Genomic DNA, 17,139 nt, shown 5'->3' with positions numbered 1-17,139 from the left:
TTGCTCATTTTCTATGTCGAACAAGTTGTAACCTTGTAACATTCTCACTCCTGATGGATGCGCTGGGTTTAATATCTTGTTTAAGGATACTTCAACACAAAGGCTGGAAGAGCCAGAGATCAAACCATCAACCTTCTGATTAGTAAACAAAACCACTATATCTTGATTCACTACTACTGTGTACATTTAAAAAAAAAAAACAACAACAACAACACATCCATCATATCAATCTTTATTTAAACAATTTGATATCATAATACAATGGGCTTAACCACCGTACAATAGTAAAACCCATTATCCGAACACATGCCATACAGAATCTGAAATAAATAGGACCTTATTGCCAAATGTCAATATCCACAAAGTGGTAGGCAAAATTGTCATCTATACAAGCTATACACCAACTATAGAACCAATTTAAGTAACAGGCTCCTATTGTGCCCCAAGTGGCATCAAATGATCAACTAACAATGAATACAAGTCTTTGTGTGAGCCTTTAGGGTGCAAATTGGTGACGCTGAGGAATTAAAGATATGTAAGTGAGGGGATGCAGAGCCAAATATGTAAAAATGTAAGTATTGCCAAAATAACATTATAGTTGTTGTTATTAATGCACCATAACTCCAGATAAAACTGAGGGAAAAAAAAAATCCTTGAGTCAGTTTTAAGCAGTTTGATTTGTATGAGCCAAAAATGACACCCATCAATAATTAATAGCTGCTAACTCCTAACATGTCACAATGAGGTAATAAGCCTGGAACGACACAAAAAAAAAAATCAATACATTAAATATTATAAAAAGGCAATACTGTTCTCTTGAAAAAACGTCAGTGGACGTCTGCAGAGGAATACACTCGACAGCAGCAGAAACCTGTAAATTCAGGTTTAACCCAGAGGGGAGAACAAGCTGATATTTCCACAAGCACTCCAGACATCAGCCAGTAACAAGAGGAACAACTGCAGCACGGCTACATGGCTTTAAACAGTCAACATTCATTTCGGTCATTCTTCAATTTAAACACATGCAAGAAAAAAATAAAATAAAATCATACAGGAAAATTTCACTTTAAAGTATACTGTGAGATAAATTAGTTAATGTGAACATATCCCTTTTTAAATATAGAAAAATCTAAACAGAAATTAGTTTAACTGTGCAATGCAATGAAACAGAAAAGGAAGGAAAGTTCAAAGGAAGCTGTGGTCTCTCATAGACCAGTTGTCAAGGATGAGTCTTCATATGAACTGTGGAATCACCTAGGTAACCGTGCCAGTTCAAAGTTGACATCTTAAGGTCAAAACATTGCAGTGACATTCATTCAAGCACAGTGCAGTACAGCTTTAGGCACAAGCAAGAAGAGAATGTGGTAGGAACACACACCAGTCAGCCACAACATTAAAACCACTAAAAGCTGATGTGAAAAATGATGATCACCTGGTTACGAAGCACTGTTCTGCTGCAAAGCCCCAGGTACTAAGCTTAACCTCATGGTATATCACTCCCTGATGGTAGTGCCCTTCCTGCTGGAGGAGAACACACCCAGCCACACTCCAAAACAGCTCCTAAACTGCCTGAGAAAGAGTATAAGGCATTGATCTCCAGAGTCCCCAGCTCCCAAACTTACTGAACATCTGTGTGGGAGGCACCAGAAACATCTGCTTCCCGTGCTCCCCAGACACCACAGCTGCTCCAGAAGCCCACCAGGTCCATGCCCCGATGGGTATATACACAATATAGGAAAGTGCTTTCAATGCTTTTTTGGCTGACTGGTGCAAATGACTGCACCTACTCACAGATGCACTTAGAGCTGCAAAACAGACACAAGCCTCTCTTGCACACACCGAGCTAAAAAATTCACACATCACTCCAGCTCTGTTTTCATTCACTCACACACATACACACACACATACACACCCTCTGTGTTCCCAGACTGTGTTGAGGAGATAAGAGTTTCTTTAGAGCTTTCTCTGGCTTGAGGAGCTCCTCAATCACACACTCAAAGGCAGCATGCCCGGTGGAGACAGGGCTCTGGATGGTGTCATGGAAGTCAAGGTGCTGGGGTCCAATCCATTAACAGTGCTGCAGATGTCAAAAGACATACTCAACATTAGCAAAGATATACACACAGCCGGGGCATCCGATTTTAACATCAAACTAAATAACAGAAGGACAAACAGACAGGGAAAGGAGAAAAGCACATGCTAAAAGACTTACGTTTTGTCGAAGTAGGTAGCATGTAGTGAGTGAGAGAAATTGGTGGCATTGCTGTTGAGAAGCATGCTTTTGTCTGTGGAGTAGTTTTTTCTTGCTGCCTGGTCTTTGGCAAAGTTCCTACAGGCAGCAAGTTTAGACTCCAAAGCCTAATGACAAAACAGGAAATCTCAAATTAGCATCATCATAATTATCTTTCCTTTTAGCGTCGCTGAAAAGACTTGCTCCTCAGTGCAACATGTGCAGAGCTGTTAAAATGTAAAGCCAAAACAGTAAAGTGAGTAACACCTACCCCGACTTTTCTCAGAAGGTCGCCAACAATGTTAAGAGCTGAGATTCTTGCAGAGGGAGTCAGAGACGAGTTGCCGCAGCCGTTGGTCAGTGCTAGGACATATAAGCCAGAGTTAACTCATATTACAACTTTTACTCAAACAAGAGGAAAATGGAGTAGGAATAATTCTAACCTTTGGGGCTGATAAAAGAGTGCTCTATATTCTTTCCTACAGGTGTTGCTGGGAGGGATAAAGAGGCTTGTACAGCTGAATCAATCTTGTCTATGTCTAAAGTGGGTGAGCTGGGTGCTGACATCCTGTCTGTGGTCCTTTCGCGCACTGCCAGCTCCTGCCTCAGGTCTAAAGAAGGAAAACAAAAAAGAGAGAAAGTTAAGAAACACCGGCTCTTGCACAAATGATGCACGGCCCAGAAAGGGGAAGAATTCATTTATGTGGGCTTTATCTTTACCTCGTGCTTCATCTTTCAACCGCTGCACAGATACAAGGAGAGACTCTTTCTCATCCAGTTCACTCTCCAGAAAGGCATTCCTTTCAATTGCCTGGTTCAAACGGGTCTCAAAGTCTTCAAGAGACACTATTGTAGCCCTACACAAACAGTGATAAGTATTTTATGAGTGCTGACATGTTTGAGGTAAATGCTAGAATACAAACAGAATTTGCACATTGCACGTCATTCTCACCTTTTTGCTCTCTCGAGGTCATCGTTGGCCTGTTCAAGCTCTCGGACATATTTATGGAGTTGATCCTTGATGCTGCGAGTCTGTCCCAGGTCGTCCTCTAGCAAAGAGATCTGTTTATAACTCTGGGCATATTGCTGCTCCAGCTTTTCCTGGAAGACATGGAAAATGTGCAGATAAGAGAATAGTGAGTCTATAAAGAGAAACAAGGACAACAAAGACGCTACTTGATGAGGAATCTAGTTTAAAAATAACGTTTTATCCACTACAAAGATCAGCATCAGTCAGAACGAATCTCAGGACGGTCACAAGGTTTCAAAGAACATCGTTGTCCGACAGTTGTTAAAGGAAGGCATAATTTATGAGCTCTCTGGTGTAGTTGTACAGTACAGTCACCAATGTGCATAACCAAACAAGCACACTGAAACCAGTGTTCATGTCTACTGTGATAAGAACTAGGCTTGCCTTGCAGTTTTCTATTTTCTTCTTCTTTATCCTGACATCCTATTAAGAAGTGCTGGAGGATTACCTAAGAAAACCCAGATTAACACCTACCATACAAATGAGGCATTAGACCTTGTGTGCAGGATCCAACAAAGATCAGATAACCTCTTAGGTAATCACAAATGACTTTATTAGTGTTCTAGCCAAAGGTAAACGCTTAATGAAGATCAAAAAGGCCCGTTACCTTGAGGTTGGAAACCTCATTCTTTAGCCTCTCGTTTTCACTCTGTAGGTCTCGAAGACGTTGTTCAGCTTGACCAAGTTGTGCCTCCAACTCAGCTTCCAGTTCTCTGCTCCCCTCCTGGAACTCCTGCAACTCCTCTTGGGCTTCATGGCAACTAAATGGCAAAAATACAGAGAGAGTGGGTAAAACCATAAACGGTCATTGTGATAAAAGCTTTCCTGTTCATCGTCCCCCATTCAGTTCTGCACAGCTAACCGGCTGAATGACTGTGCCTATGAGCTCTAGAAAACTGACAGACCTTTGTCCTGCAAGCTGAGCCAAGCCAAGCATGTTCTAGCAGCTTTCTACCCCACTAATGGCCAGAAATAAACCTGTATGAAAGCCAGTTACAGGTTCGTATTTGTAGTCTGGCCTCTGTCAAAGAGGAAATAAGGGTTCAGCTCAGCATTGTCGAGTTAAGCATTCTAAATATACAGCTCTGAAGAGACAGCTGAACTGTGACAGTAGCTGGTTCAAAAATAGGTGAGAAGAACAGGCATGCTGCCATGCATCTCCAGAGTGGAACAGGTTAAAGGTCACAAGCAGGGAAAAAAAACAGGAGGATAAAAGTTATGAAACAGGATGTTTTTACACACTAAATATTGCATAAAATAGTAATTATTTGTAAATGCATTTATGTAAAGGTAGAAAAGAGAGGAAAAGGCTTCTTAATATAATTTATTTTTCTCCTGCCGAGCTGACACTTGGTAACACTGGTCAGCTGACTCTGTGCTGGGATAATGCCTTCACAGTGGCTCCACAGAGCACTGAAATGCATGAATCAGTTGTTGTGTGTTCGACACATACCAGCATCACACATGGTGCTTGATCAGCAAACACAGGGCCCTGTAACATAACTATGTAACCCTAATAGATTAAATTGGCCAATAGTATTCCATACATCAGAATGAAAAAAAAGTTCTATTAATGATAATGATAAACAATGTTGCGGTTGCCTTGTAAATAAACTCAAAATAAAAAGTTTAAAAATATCACTTCAGTGGAAGGATATTCTGAGAAAATGCATGCCCTAAAAACTGCAACACACTATGGCAAATCTACTTGAAGCCACTTTTCTTTCCATGCACTGATGTTTTTTTCCACCATGTGCCCACAGGAATGTCTCAAAGTAAGCAGGACTTTAACCCCTGCTGTGCACTTTTACACTTCTTCTCATAGACTGTACGTCCACAAATAGGAAAGGAAGACTAAACAAATGTCAAATGACATTCTTAAGTGACACTAATGCCCATCCTGTGGCCTGTGTCATTTCCTATTGAGTAAACCATGAAGTTTGTCAGTGCTGATTTCATTACTCTTTTCTGGCCATTTGCCTTATACGGCTAAACACAGCCTGTGTGGAAACTTTTGGCACAAAGTTATTATGTAATCACATCTTTCAAAACTACTGCGCAAACCACATAGTCAGCAAAACAAAGCAGCTGCTTATTATGCAAGGATGAGCATCTACTGTCCCCAAAAGCTGTCTTTCATCTTATGCTATATTTGAAGAATCGCTGTCATTCGATTTCCAACTCCGCTTTCTTTCAAGACAGTATGTTATGTAATTTTGGCTTAATATCAAACTGAAATGAAAAACTCACACAGGCCTGTTCTTTGAAGAAATGAAGCCATACACACCAACTCATACCATAAATAAATTCAGGCATGCATTGCTGTCAGATGCGACACAAATGCCACCTACCTTTTCTTATATTTGAGGGCTTGGGACTTCCAGTAATCAACCTCCTCATCCTTTGACGAAAATTTGGGAATCATCTCTGTGTCCATGTCAGGGCAACCTGAGGATTGAAGGCACATTTGTATTACATTTACAGATTTTTTCAGTTAGATTAGAATCAGTAAACGGACAGCTCAGCAGTTTTGCCATTTGCATCCTCTGACATGTTAAATCAAGCGGAGCACATTCCGTTCTTATCTCAGAGCAGAGCCACCATCAAACATTCTCCTCATTCATCACTGGAGAAGAAAGGCCCTATCTCAGCGACAGACCATCCTGACCGCGTAACCCTGTGGGATGAGGTCGTCCATCCTCAGTTACTCATAAATCAACAATGCTAAGAACCCCCCCCAACTTAAGTACAGTTTGAAGCAATTACTTCCAAATACCACAAATAATTGATAATAACGTGTGCTCAGTGTGCCAATGCCTTTATATACCTGGGAAATCTTCAGTGTTATGTGCATTAAATTATTAAGTTTTAACCTCTTAGCTCGCTCAACTCATGCAACCTCAACATGACGAGTTCATTTGCTAAAAAGATCAACATGTGAGTCCAGTTCTTACATTTTTCGCAAGTGGGTACGTTTTTCATCTTCCTTCCTGTTTGCAGAGTTACCACTTTAACAGACAGTCGTTCCTCTTTTCTGGTGAGCAATTCAACTCTGATGTATATGGACCTACGCAGCTGTTGTCAGGGAATCATTAAACACATCTGGAAAGAGCTGCTGTTGGCTTCATGTGTGGGTCTGGTGAAACAGCTGCCAAAACCAGCACTACCACTGCTGTAGCCCCGGGAATATTTATAATCTGGCCCTGGATTTTAAGGATTTCCTGCAGATAGGACCAGCAGCAAGTGGACATGACACAGGAAAACCCTGAGCTGAAATCAAATGTGCTCTGATTTTTGTGTAAACTGCCTCGACAAAAGTCTCCTATAAAATAAATAAATAAAGAGAATCTAGTGGCTTGCTTGGCTTGGGCCTGGGTGTTGCTTCTAAGTCTAGACTCAGAGAGATGATGACTTTGACTGCAGTTTCCTTTACAGCATTCCTCAGAGATGCCGTCATGAACAGCTTCCCGTCTATAAGACCCTCACGTGTCAGCGCGCTGCAGACCATAATAACGAGGGGGTAACAGAAAGTAAGGGAAATTTTTCAAAGCTTCCTCTGACAAAACATGCTGGATGTCAGGAGACCAGACAACACTCTAGGGAAGTACCTAAAAAGTTTCTTTTGATTTACTAGACAAAGATCAAACACTACACATCTCTCTCAATGCTAGGATACAGAGGCTTGAAAGGGATCTGGTGCTTTCTGCTAAATCTTGTAGCCCATCAAAGCCCTACACAGGACAATAACCCAAAGTCATATCCTGTACCAGGTAAAAGCAGAGACAGTCAGAACAGGATAGCTCCTGTTATTTTTCATTTCCTTTGGATAGCTCTCTGGTTCATCCCTGGATCTGTTTGTCTACTGCAACAACACCGCTACAGACATGGCCCGAATCCAGCAAAGATCTGGAAATTACAGACAAGGGAAGGCAAGTAAAGAGAGTGCTTCCTTTTCCACATTTGTGTCTCTGTTGATGCTGACAAAGTCACTTTTCCCCCCTCCTGTACAGAAAAATCCTACATTTTTCTTCAGATTCCTTCTTGAAGTTTTGCTGGTTTGTATAGCTTTATAGGGTGTGGTGGCACAACCCCTGCCCTGGGTCCATATTTTGGTCTCCATGTTATGGATTAGCCCACCATACAGACAAACATGTTTAATGAGACAAAAAAAAGCGTAAGATTCAATAAAAAGCATGAGACCAAGAACCTCTTATCGATTATGTGACGGCTGGTATTGATCTCAAATGTATCAAAAGGTCTAATTCAGCCCAGCAGCTACAGGCTGTGATTTAACGACGCTGATGATTTTTAGACGTTTGAACGTGTCGGTATCTGATAGTGGGAGGTATGACCGCACAGAGGCTCGGGCTCACGCCAAAAACTGTCGGCTCGCTCTCGCGTTACAAGTAAAAATGCAGCACACAGAACGAGCGGGATTTAAAGGTGTATGAAGCAAACATTTAAGGTGACACTTCTCGATATTTATCCCGAAATAACCATATAATCTTCGTAACGTTTAGGAGTCTAAAAAACACACACACACAAATGCCTCGACAGCTGGTTACACGGACAGGTCAAACACTAAAAACGCGTTAGAGGTCAAATTTAAGAGATTTAAACGGCTACCTGCTCATGTCAAGTCGGTCTACTGTTGTCTTCCGTAGCAGCGAGTCGATTTCCAGCCGGTAAAACACCCAACGATAAGCAGAGCTCCTCTTTGCCGGGCCTCGGGTGATACTGACGTTTCCCAATGAGGTAACTGAGCTCTGTTTAGGAAATTGCCAACGCGTCTCCCGGAACCAACGTAAATCCTGACAGGGGCGTACGTGATGACGTGATTTCACGTTACATCACACGTAGGCCTGCTCCTGAAATAGATCTTCGCGATTTAACCACACCACACCCTTTTTTCGGACTGAACCTCCACTAAACAATAACTTTTTTTTTCTATTCCATGAAATGTCGTCAAATAAATAGGCATGATTATCAAACCCCTGCCTATCAAATAATTCAAGAAGAAAAAAACAACAAAAAGGGCAAATATCAAACATAAAAAAAAAATAAATTAAAAAACTTAAGTAAATAGCATGTAAAGAAAAAATTGTTCTTTTTCACACAAACTACATAAATGACTGTTAAGCTTAAAGCAATCTCAAACTTACAGTACATGGACAAATATCATTGATTATCATGAAACGAACTAACAAATATATAAGATAACAAATATATGTGATAAAGATATCTTTGATGCTTTGTCAGCTTTATTTGTAAAACTGCTTTGTACTGTGATACCTTAGATTGGCCTCTTGTACACCAAGTGATGTGGCCTTTTTTTAAATCTCAAATTATTATTATTTATAACATTTATGTGAACTGTGGTGATACAAGAGAACGGAATACCAAATTGGGACAAGACAGTTCAAGAAACCTTTTTAATTTGAAATCATATATCTATGTTCGTCTTGATAGGATGTACCTTTGAAATAGGTCTAGGTGACAGGCCTAGGTGGTGTGACCCACTACAATGGTCCTGATTTCTCAAGTGGCACCTTGGGAAAATGAATTGTGTTCCTGATGGATAAATATTGAAAATCTTTGAAGAATACTCATAAAAAGCCCCATATGACAACTGAAACTGGAACAAAACACGCAAACCAAAACTTCACAACCAGGGGAACCAGTCAGTCACGTCACTGTTCCCACTGGCAACAGGACCTGTTTTACATAGCAGCTCGTCTCTCCACCTCAGGGAGGATTCTGATTTGCCTCCACTCCAGGTGTAGGTGAGGGAGAGTCAGGGAACAGGAATCGGAAATGACTATTCAAAACAAAAGCAACCTTGAAAATTGTCTTAAAAAGCACTGTACGTGATTTTAAGGGCTTTTGTAGTGCCCTGTCATAACACACGTGGTCTTACGTAATATGCTGTAAACAGATGTTACATATATACAAAGGAATTTTTAACTAACACTGGTAAATTAAGTTAATTGAGGGTTATACCATCATGGTTAAATGTTTTACATAATCTTATAGTCCGAGTTGACTTTGAAACATTTACATTAGTATTTCATTCTTTGCTTGTTAAACACAGAATACTAACAGGACTTGTTAAGGGCCCCTGGATCCAACCTGGGGTGGATTTCTTACTTGCCTCTATGTTGTGACCTACCTGCCTTACTCATCTCGATCATGGAGGTGGCACATTTGTGCCAAAGGAATGGAAAAGTTCCAGCAGGGATAAATGCAGTTCTGGAAATTGTCTAAGAATAGACTATGCCTGATTTTCAGACTCTATAGATGTGCCTATAATTTTTAGAGTATATAATTTATTTAATATTTATGTACTAGTGTGTCCAATTGTTAAAGATTGCCACACTAAGTAATCCCTGCTGCTACAGATTCCTGACCTCTTTTACCATGCAGCTTTCCCCTCTACCCCAGTGGGGAATTCCCTCATGACAGGTTACCCAATTCCAATGACAACATAAATAATTCATTTCTACACTCAAATACAGCACATATGAACACTTTAGAAAATAGTGCCCAAAATGTAAGACTGTAAGAAAACAATGTGTAAAACTGTTCTTTAAAACATAACATCTTTGTTCATTCACAGATTTTGTTTTAAATTGTAGAACACTTGTTAAAAACATAGATAAAAAACAAGAGCTTTTCTGCCATTGTCATCTATTACTTAATTGCTTTAATATGGTATGAATAATCAATCAGTAGGAAAAGGTGTAAAACCTATGAAAGCACAACTGAAAGTCCAAAAGTTTATGCCACTTATCTGTGAGCTTTTTAAAATGTTTTTGTTAAACCCCCAAAAACAAATCTAAGAAAATATCGGTTTTCTACGGTCGTTGGTTTTCTCCGGGAGATAACAGACCATTCATGACCCTAGTCGGGCATGATGAACACTAGAGGTCGCTAAAATTTAACTCCAAACAAAAGTTGATCAGTTGCTTTTCAGTTTTTTTTAAAAGCGTGTAAAAACAAGTATCAAATTGTATAGATATCTAATTAAAATAATTACATTCATAAACTGTCAGTTTTTCTGATGACAGCTCGTTGGGGACGCTTTTTATCTACAATAAGTCAAATATTAATGTGTAATATTTGTTGAAGACATTTCTTTGTTATGGAAAAAATATTAAAATCATCATGAACAATACGAGTGGTTATTTCTAGAACTTTGTGTATATAATTTGGCATTTATCAAGACAAGATTGTTGATTCTTGCTGTCCTGTGAACATCATCGGCGTGGTGACGTTTATTTGTTTGCCGTTTTCGCGGTCGCCTCGTGATTGAGAATATCGCCAGGTAAACTCGTGACAGTTTTTAATGTTTTATTGTTCAAGTGCAATAAGCCTGTGTTTAAGGTGACCTCACAAATGTTGCAGATTATATATTCAGTGTTTATTTGCTGGTTTGTCGGTAGCGGCTCATGAAAAGCAAGTTTGCCACACATCTTTTTCACCGTCACCAGTTAATCTGAAACACCGGTGTTCCAGATTAACTGGATTTGCTTTTCAAGAGCTGCTACCGACAAATCAGCAAAAAAAAAAAAAAACAAACAAACAAACAAAAAAAAACAAACAAACAAAAAAAAAACAAAACAAAAACGCCAAAGATATCATCTGTGACCCTTGTGAGGTTAACTCAAACACACCCCGTCAGTCTTGATGCTGTTGAACAACAAAATGTTTAAAAATATTGCGAGTTTACCTGGTGATATTCTCATGCACAACGCGATCGCGAAAACAGCAAACAATTAACACCACGCCGATGTTGTTCACAGGACAGCAAGAGTAGACGATCGGGAGAATCGAGTCGTCGTTATCGTCCCCCTCGTACGTTTTATTATTCTGATTTCAGCGTTTTAACTTCTCAACTAAAGCGTGCAGTTTACTTTGTGTGAACTAACATGGACTCGAATCAACCAGCGCCACCTCTGGCCAAGTGCCATAGCCTACAGCCAAATCAACTTGTGACACATCTGCAGCTGGCTCTATCACCACTTTGAATTCTTTTCATGCACAATACACTTGTAACAAAAGAAAACCCGTTGAACTACATGAAATGCAGTTTTGCTTATTTTGAGCTTATCATACGCTTGGAGATTCCAAAATCAGCACTGCTTTTGTTTATATCATTTCACAGCAAAAACATTTGTATTCAACAAATATATTACAGATTGTTTGACTACTGTTGTCACAACACATTCTGTCAGCATTCATATGTCTATCCCTATTGTGGAATATATTTTCAATGACCTTTCCCAGGTATGTCGTGCCAGTGGTGAGAGAAGCTCAGGTGCAGAAACTGATCAGTGTGTAAGATAACCAAATTGATACCATTAGACGGAAACACCTTGAATGGGTTACTTAAACATCACTGGGTGAAATGTCACATTGATGCACCAACAGAAAACGTATAGTTCAGGTAACCTGCATGCCTTTGCACTTTAAAGAGACTGGAGCCCCTAAAGGACACATGAAAATATAGACTGATTCACAGATAAGGCTTTTGCACAGAAAACTACATTACCTGCACATTTGAACATGTTTAATTGCGTCACTCAACAGCCTGACGTCAGATGAATAACTCTGACAATCTATTTTTTCCTGCAGATTGAATGTACCTTCTGTGTAAATTGGTACCATGCAGTGTTTGTGGACTTCCCCTGTAAAGAAGGCGACTACAAATGTGTGCATGCCAAATAAACATTGGGGGGGGGGGGAGAAAAAAAAAAAAGAAAAAAAAAAAAAAAAAAGATCCCTGTGGTCTTTGCTTAATGACTGTTTTTAGTGTTGACAATCTACATTGCTGGCATTACATCTTTCAACATGTCTGTGGGTGAATTTGAATGCACTAGGTGTAAGTGCAGCCACTCAGTCTCTACTCAATGTGACCATATGCAGGTGCAGATGTGTCACAAGTTAATCTAGTAGTAGGCTATGGCACTTAGCCACAGGTGGCAGCAGTGGACTGATGCTCCATTGGAGACTGGTCCAGCTGCTATGTGATAGTGGATCTGCTACAAATTGAAGATCATATGCAAGCCCTTAACCCTTGCATTATGTTTAAAAAAAAAAAATTGATTTTGTCGCGGGTCATTTTGACCCGTAGTGAGTAAATCCACTCAGAATTGTCAAAAAACTGCAATAAAACAATAGCAACTTTATTTTCCATTACATAAACATGTAGGACAGACATACAACAGTTTGACTTTACATAACTATTTTTAGGAACAATTTGGTAAAGGTTTTTCCTTCCTACAAACACATTTCTTTTGAACTTGCCCGATGTTCTCGGTTTTTCAATGTTCAACATTTTCAATTTTGTCCACATGATGGACAGAATGTAACTGTGTGCTTTCTGCAGATGTACTTCTTGCATTTCTCACAAAAAGTGGTTGTTTTAAAACATGAATCTTCCTAACTTAGATTTAAAACAAAAAATTTCTGTCTAGTCCAGACTCAAAAACAGATGACAAACCAATCGACACGCCTGAGCCACTCACTTTCTTAAATCCACTCACTCTCACTGGCTCTGTTTATTACTAATCACTGTGTAACTGCCATCTCCTTACAAATGTTTACTGGATTAACCACACTTATACAGACTGTCTATAACTACCAACATAGTCTTATTTTTCCAAGGCGTATTTCATTGTTATGGAAAAAGAGAATATTAAAATCACGATGACCAATTGGAGTGGTGATTCCTATTACTTTGTGTATGTAATTTAACATTTTTTGTTTTAACAGATGTAGGCCAAAAATAAATACATGATATCATTTCATTAATGTCAAAGGTTTGCATGACGCACAAACAGACAATTGAAAGGTACAAAACAGACAATTGAAAGGTACAGAGGTGGCGCTGGTTGATTCGAGTCCATGTTAGTGCACACAAAGTAAACTGCACGCTTTAGTCGTGAAGCAAAAACGCTGAAAGCGGAATAATAAAACATAGGAGGGGGACGTTTCCCCAGCAAGAGGAAAATACTACTAAAATTTATACATACACCTGTAGTCAACCATTTTTTTTTTTTTACATTTGCCAACCTAATTCAGTAAATGCACAAAGAGAATTTAGAAATGTAATTATTGTCAAGAGTGAACAAGCACTGATAGTGTAATCTACAGCTGTGGCCAAACGTTTAGAGAATGAGAAGTGTTGTTTATTTACAAAGTTTGCTGTTTCAGTGATAGTTGTATATCACTTCAAACAGAGGTGATCCAGTAATGCTGCACTAATGAATTAGACTAACTATTCACTTTAGCTAAAGTTATTAAGTTAGCTAAAGAGTTGGGATGCTGTGTAAGACATAAATAAAGCTAAAATACAAAGGTTTGGGCCCCGTTTTGCATATTTCCCTACTGTAGGGGTCTCTGCAAGCATACAGAGGGGGTACTCTGAGAGGGTACAAGATGACAACTTTGGAATTCTACTAGAAACAGTCAATCATATTTGTTTGTCAAAGCTGAATTCAGGGCAAACTACGCTAAATTAGCGTTTTTAGCTAACAGCTACAATAAGCATAAAAGTTACTGTACGGCTATTATTTGTTAACATGACGCTTGTTCTTATACATGTAATACATTTATTACCAACCTGAGAGTTTATCCACTGGTCATTCGACATGACGAATGACTTCTGAAGTCTTAATTCAGCTCAAGACGCTGTAGATTCCCGTCAGTAACACTTTCGGTCCGCTAGTAAAACTTAGTTCTATTAATCTGTGCTTTAACCGGATGTAAGTTCCAAAAAACTGAATTTTGGAACTGAAATTGAATTGTAGAACTGAAACTGAATGGTGAGAAGTGAAACTGAAATTATTCGAGAGCTGAATTTTTAAAGGATAAAATGCAGTTTCAATTTAGTGATGATCATTTTCAAACCATAAATTCAATTTCAAATTAGACTAATTCAAATTCAGTTTTCAAAAGCATTCATTCAAGTTACAATTCAGATTCAATCTGAGCAATTCAAATTCAAATTGAACTTATTCAAATTCAGTTTCTGATGGCACAGATTTCTGCCCATACTCAGGTTTTTATAATCAGCGACCAACTGAAACCCACTACACGCAACGATACTGCTGTCACTAGGGCTTCCTAAATGAGACTGCATTTGCCTGGTAGTGGTGATTTATTCACACTGGCACTTCAGACAAATTAAGGTAACGTGAAAAACAAGATTACTAAACATCCAGTGTGCTGTAATCTCTCTACCAGACATCAGGCGAAATGATGTGTGGTTGCTCTCCATTACAACTCAGTCATCAACATGCTGGTGACCATCAAATGCTGAGCCCTGTCTTCTGATGTGTTACAGCCATAAAGACACCAGAAGCCCTCAAGTTTCTTACAGCAGACAACCCACACGAAGAACTGACACAGGAGCATCATATAGCGGCACTGGTGCAGTTCACAAGTCCAGTATTAAAAAAAAACAACCCCCCCCAAAAAGGCTGATTTCCTGCCAAAACCTTTGACTTCTCCACAGAACGGTTTTGTCTTCAAATAGGCTCCAAGTCTGGTTAACAGAGTTTTGAATGTTTAAAGCAATGTGGTTTTCAAGAAGCAGACAGAACAAATTAAGGTTTAAAAGCCCACTGAGCCCAAGCTCCATAAGTAGCAAACCCATTCCCTAACTAGTCTCAACCCTAGTCTTCAGACAGATACTTGTGGTGGGTACTTATGCACTGATTCCACCAGAGCCAAAAGGCAACCAGAAACTGGCAACCTTCTGGTAACCAGGGAAGTGCTCCCAAGACACTTTCTTTAGCCACGTTCTCCATTGCAATAAAGTGAAAACAAGCTGGTTGATCTCCTATTGAGATCAGCCCCTTCAACCTACAAGAGGAGCTTGGCTCATGTCTAATATAGTATACAAATACAGGCCATTTACTCAGTAATAGATACAAAAGGCTTTTGACAAAAATCTTTGAAAACCCAACAAAATAAGGACTACAGCCAGAGTCCTCAAAAGCAGAAATATTGACAAACGCTAAAATGACAAGTCAAATTGGTCATTATCAGTAAATAACACTCAAACCTTAACGAATGAATTGAAGACACAAGCGGAGACACCAGGTATACCGATCCACACAAGAGCTTGACTGAAACAAACCAGCACCAATTCTAAACTAAACCACCAGCCCCACCAAAGAAAGTTGATGTCACACCAACTGAGAATAGACAGCAGTGAACACATGATCCAGCTTTTAAAGACTGAAGGCTCAGGTGAACTGGATTAACTGATGACCATCTAATTTCAGCTAATTACCCTCCAGAGTTTGAAGAGTGGGAGGGGCTCCACACTGAGGTTCATTTATACATAAAACTAACAGAATTAAGTTCTCCTCCCAGTGTATTAAAAACTATATTTTTATTGAGCTCATTTGTCATTTCTTTAATCAAGTACTTTTCATAGTTTTGATTCTTATTCATCTTATAATGGCAGTATTTCAATCTTTTAAACCTGTTTAAGTCTAAAAATATATATTTAAATCAAAAGACTAAATGTGTTTTGCTTCTTTATAAAAAGTTAACATTTATCACATTTTCACAGGTTAACTCTGACCAGTCATAACAGTCCATTTCACACACATCTTTATATCATCCACTGCTGAGAAACTTCTGAAACATGAAGAAACTTTCCTCAACGTCAAACTGCTCTGGTTGAAAATTGTGAAGAAACAGACCACCTGTATATAATAGTTGTGTTTTTCTAGCTTTTCTTTTTGTTGTATAAAGATTTTCCTCATTGCTGCACAAAATGTAACTATTGAGGATGCCGTCACTTCATGTTGCAAATAGAGCTGGGCGATAGAACGATATGTATGTATATGTATTGCTGTGTGGTTGTTGTTGAAATGGTTTTGTGAGCTTTAATCTGAGAATCTGGCGTTTCTGGCAAAACACAGTTATATTTAAAAGTCGATTCAGGATTTAATGAATTGATATCGCTTTATTCAAGCTACTCACCTCACACTTCCACCTACACTTTCAACTGGACCACGGCCGATCAGAGAGGTCCCGCCCCTTACTATCTCTGATTAGTTTAGTCTGATTTGTTGTTGACCACAGGGAAGGTTGCAGATTTTTTTTTTTTTTTTTTTTTTGCTACCCGAACAGTTGGTCGCACAGGTGCAACCAAATATGCCACCGTGAGATAAAAAAAAATCAGCACTACTAGGCAAAAGAGGCCTCCACAGATGAGCTGATACGCCGTACACCCCGGAGCACGGTCCTCGGTTATATTGACAGTAGTACAGTTGTCTGTGGTCTGTCTTCCTTGCCTGTTTCCAGTGGAAATATGCGATTCACTTGCAGTAACTGTCTGTTCAGCGCCTTGCTGAGAAATTTCTCTCAGGTGTGGTGACACCCAGTTACCTCCGTGGCACACAGCACCTGTGGAGGTGTGCGGCACTAACTGAAAACAACCCACAGGGAGAAGAAGAGGGGCCTCCTGTGTGTGGCCTTCATCTGCTGCCAGGTTTTCGCCGTCTTCCTTCTGTTCATCATGATTAGTGGGGTGACAGCAGAGAGGACAAACGATGGATCCTTCAGTCTGAGCGACCACCAGTATTTTACTCAGGCAGTCCTGGCAGAGGACATGCCTGCAGACCAATGTGCTTTTTGCAGCCAAAATAGTTTCAAAGCATATGGAGCCCTCCTGTGAGGCCTCGTGTCTGTTTTCCTGTGTCAGTGCCATTTTCCTGTTCTAGAATTTGTAGGTCACTTGTACACTGCAGTGCTCTTCAAGTTCTTCTGTTCTCAGCACAAGACTTTCTGTCCTTTTTTAATTGTATAGGGAGCAGGGGCCTGTACAAAGTGATGGGAAGGGGTGGCACCGACCCCA

General features: G+C 39.7%; 1 protein-coding gene across 2 annotated transcripts; it reads right to left on the bottom strand.

Annotated features, from left to right (window-relative positions):
- Positions 1–216: 216 nt before the first annotated feature.
- On the bottom strand, positions 217–15,359 carry ndel1b (nudE neurodevelopment protein 1-like 1b). 2 transcript variants are annotated; one of them, XM_085271419.1, is made up of 9 exons: positions 15,331–15,359; positions 5,612–5,708; positions 3,868–4,021; positions 3,183–3,331; positions 2,951–3,087; positions 2,674–2,841; positions 2,502–2,593; positions 2,213–2,358; positions 217–2,077 (listed from the first exon to the last, which is right to left on the bottom strand). In XM_085271419.1, the coding sequence occupies exons 2-9, from the start codon at positions 5,695–5,697 to the stop codon at positions 1,987–1,989; spliced, it is 1,023 nt and encodes a 340-aa protein (XP_085127545.1). In that variant the 5' UTR covers positions 5,698–5,708; positions 15,331–15,359; the 3' UTR covers positions 217–1,986. The 2 variants fall into 2 exon arrangements, with proteins under 2 accessions (XP_085127545.1, XP_085127544.1); XM_085271418.1 differs by lacking the exon at positions 15,331–15,359 and adding an exon at positions 7,887–8,083.
- Positions 15,360–17,139: the final 1,780 nt, after the last annotated feature.

Source organism: Mchenga conophoros, linkage group LG4, assembly GCF_057382185.1.
Source record: "Mchenga conophoros isolate Kocher_MC1m ecotype Shallow Benthic linkage group LG4, M_conophoros_male_GT1.1, whole genome shotgun sequence".
Lineage (NCBI taxonomy): Eukaryota > Metazoa > Chordata > Actinopteri > Cichliformes > Cichlidae > Mchenga > Mchenga conophoros.
Note: the sequence above shows the minus strand (reverse complement) of the source record. Positions and strands in the feature narration are given on the sequence as shown.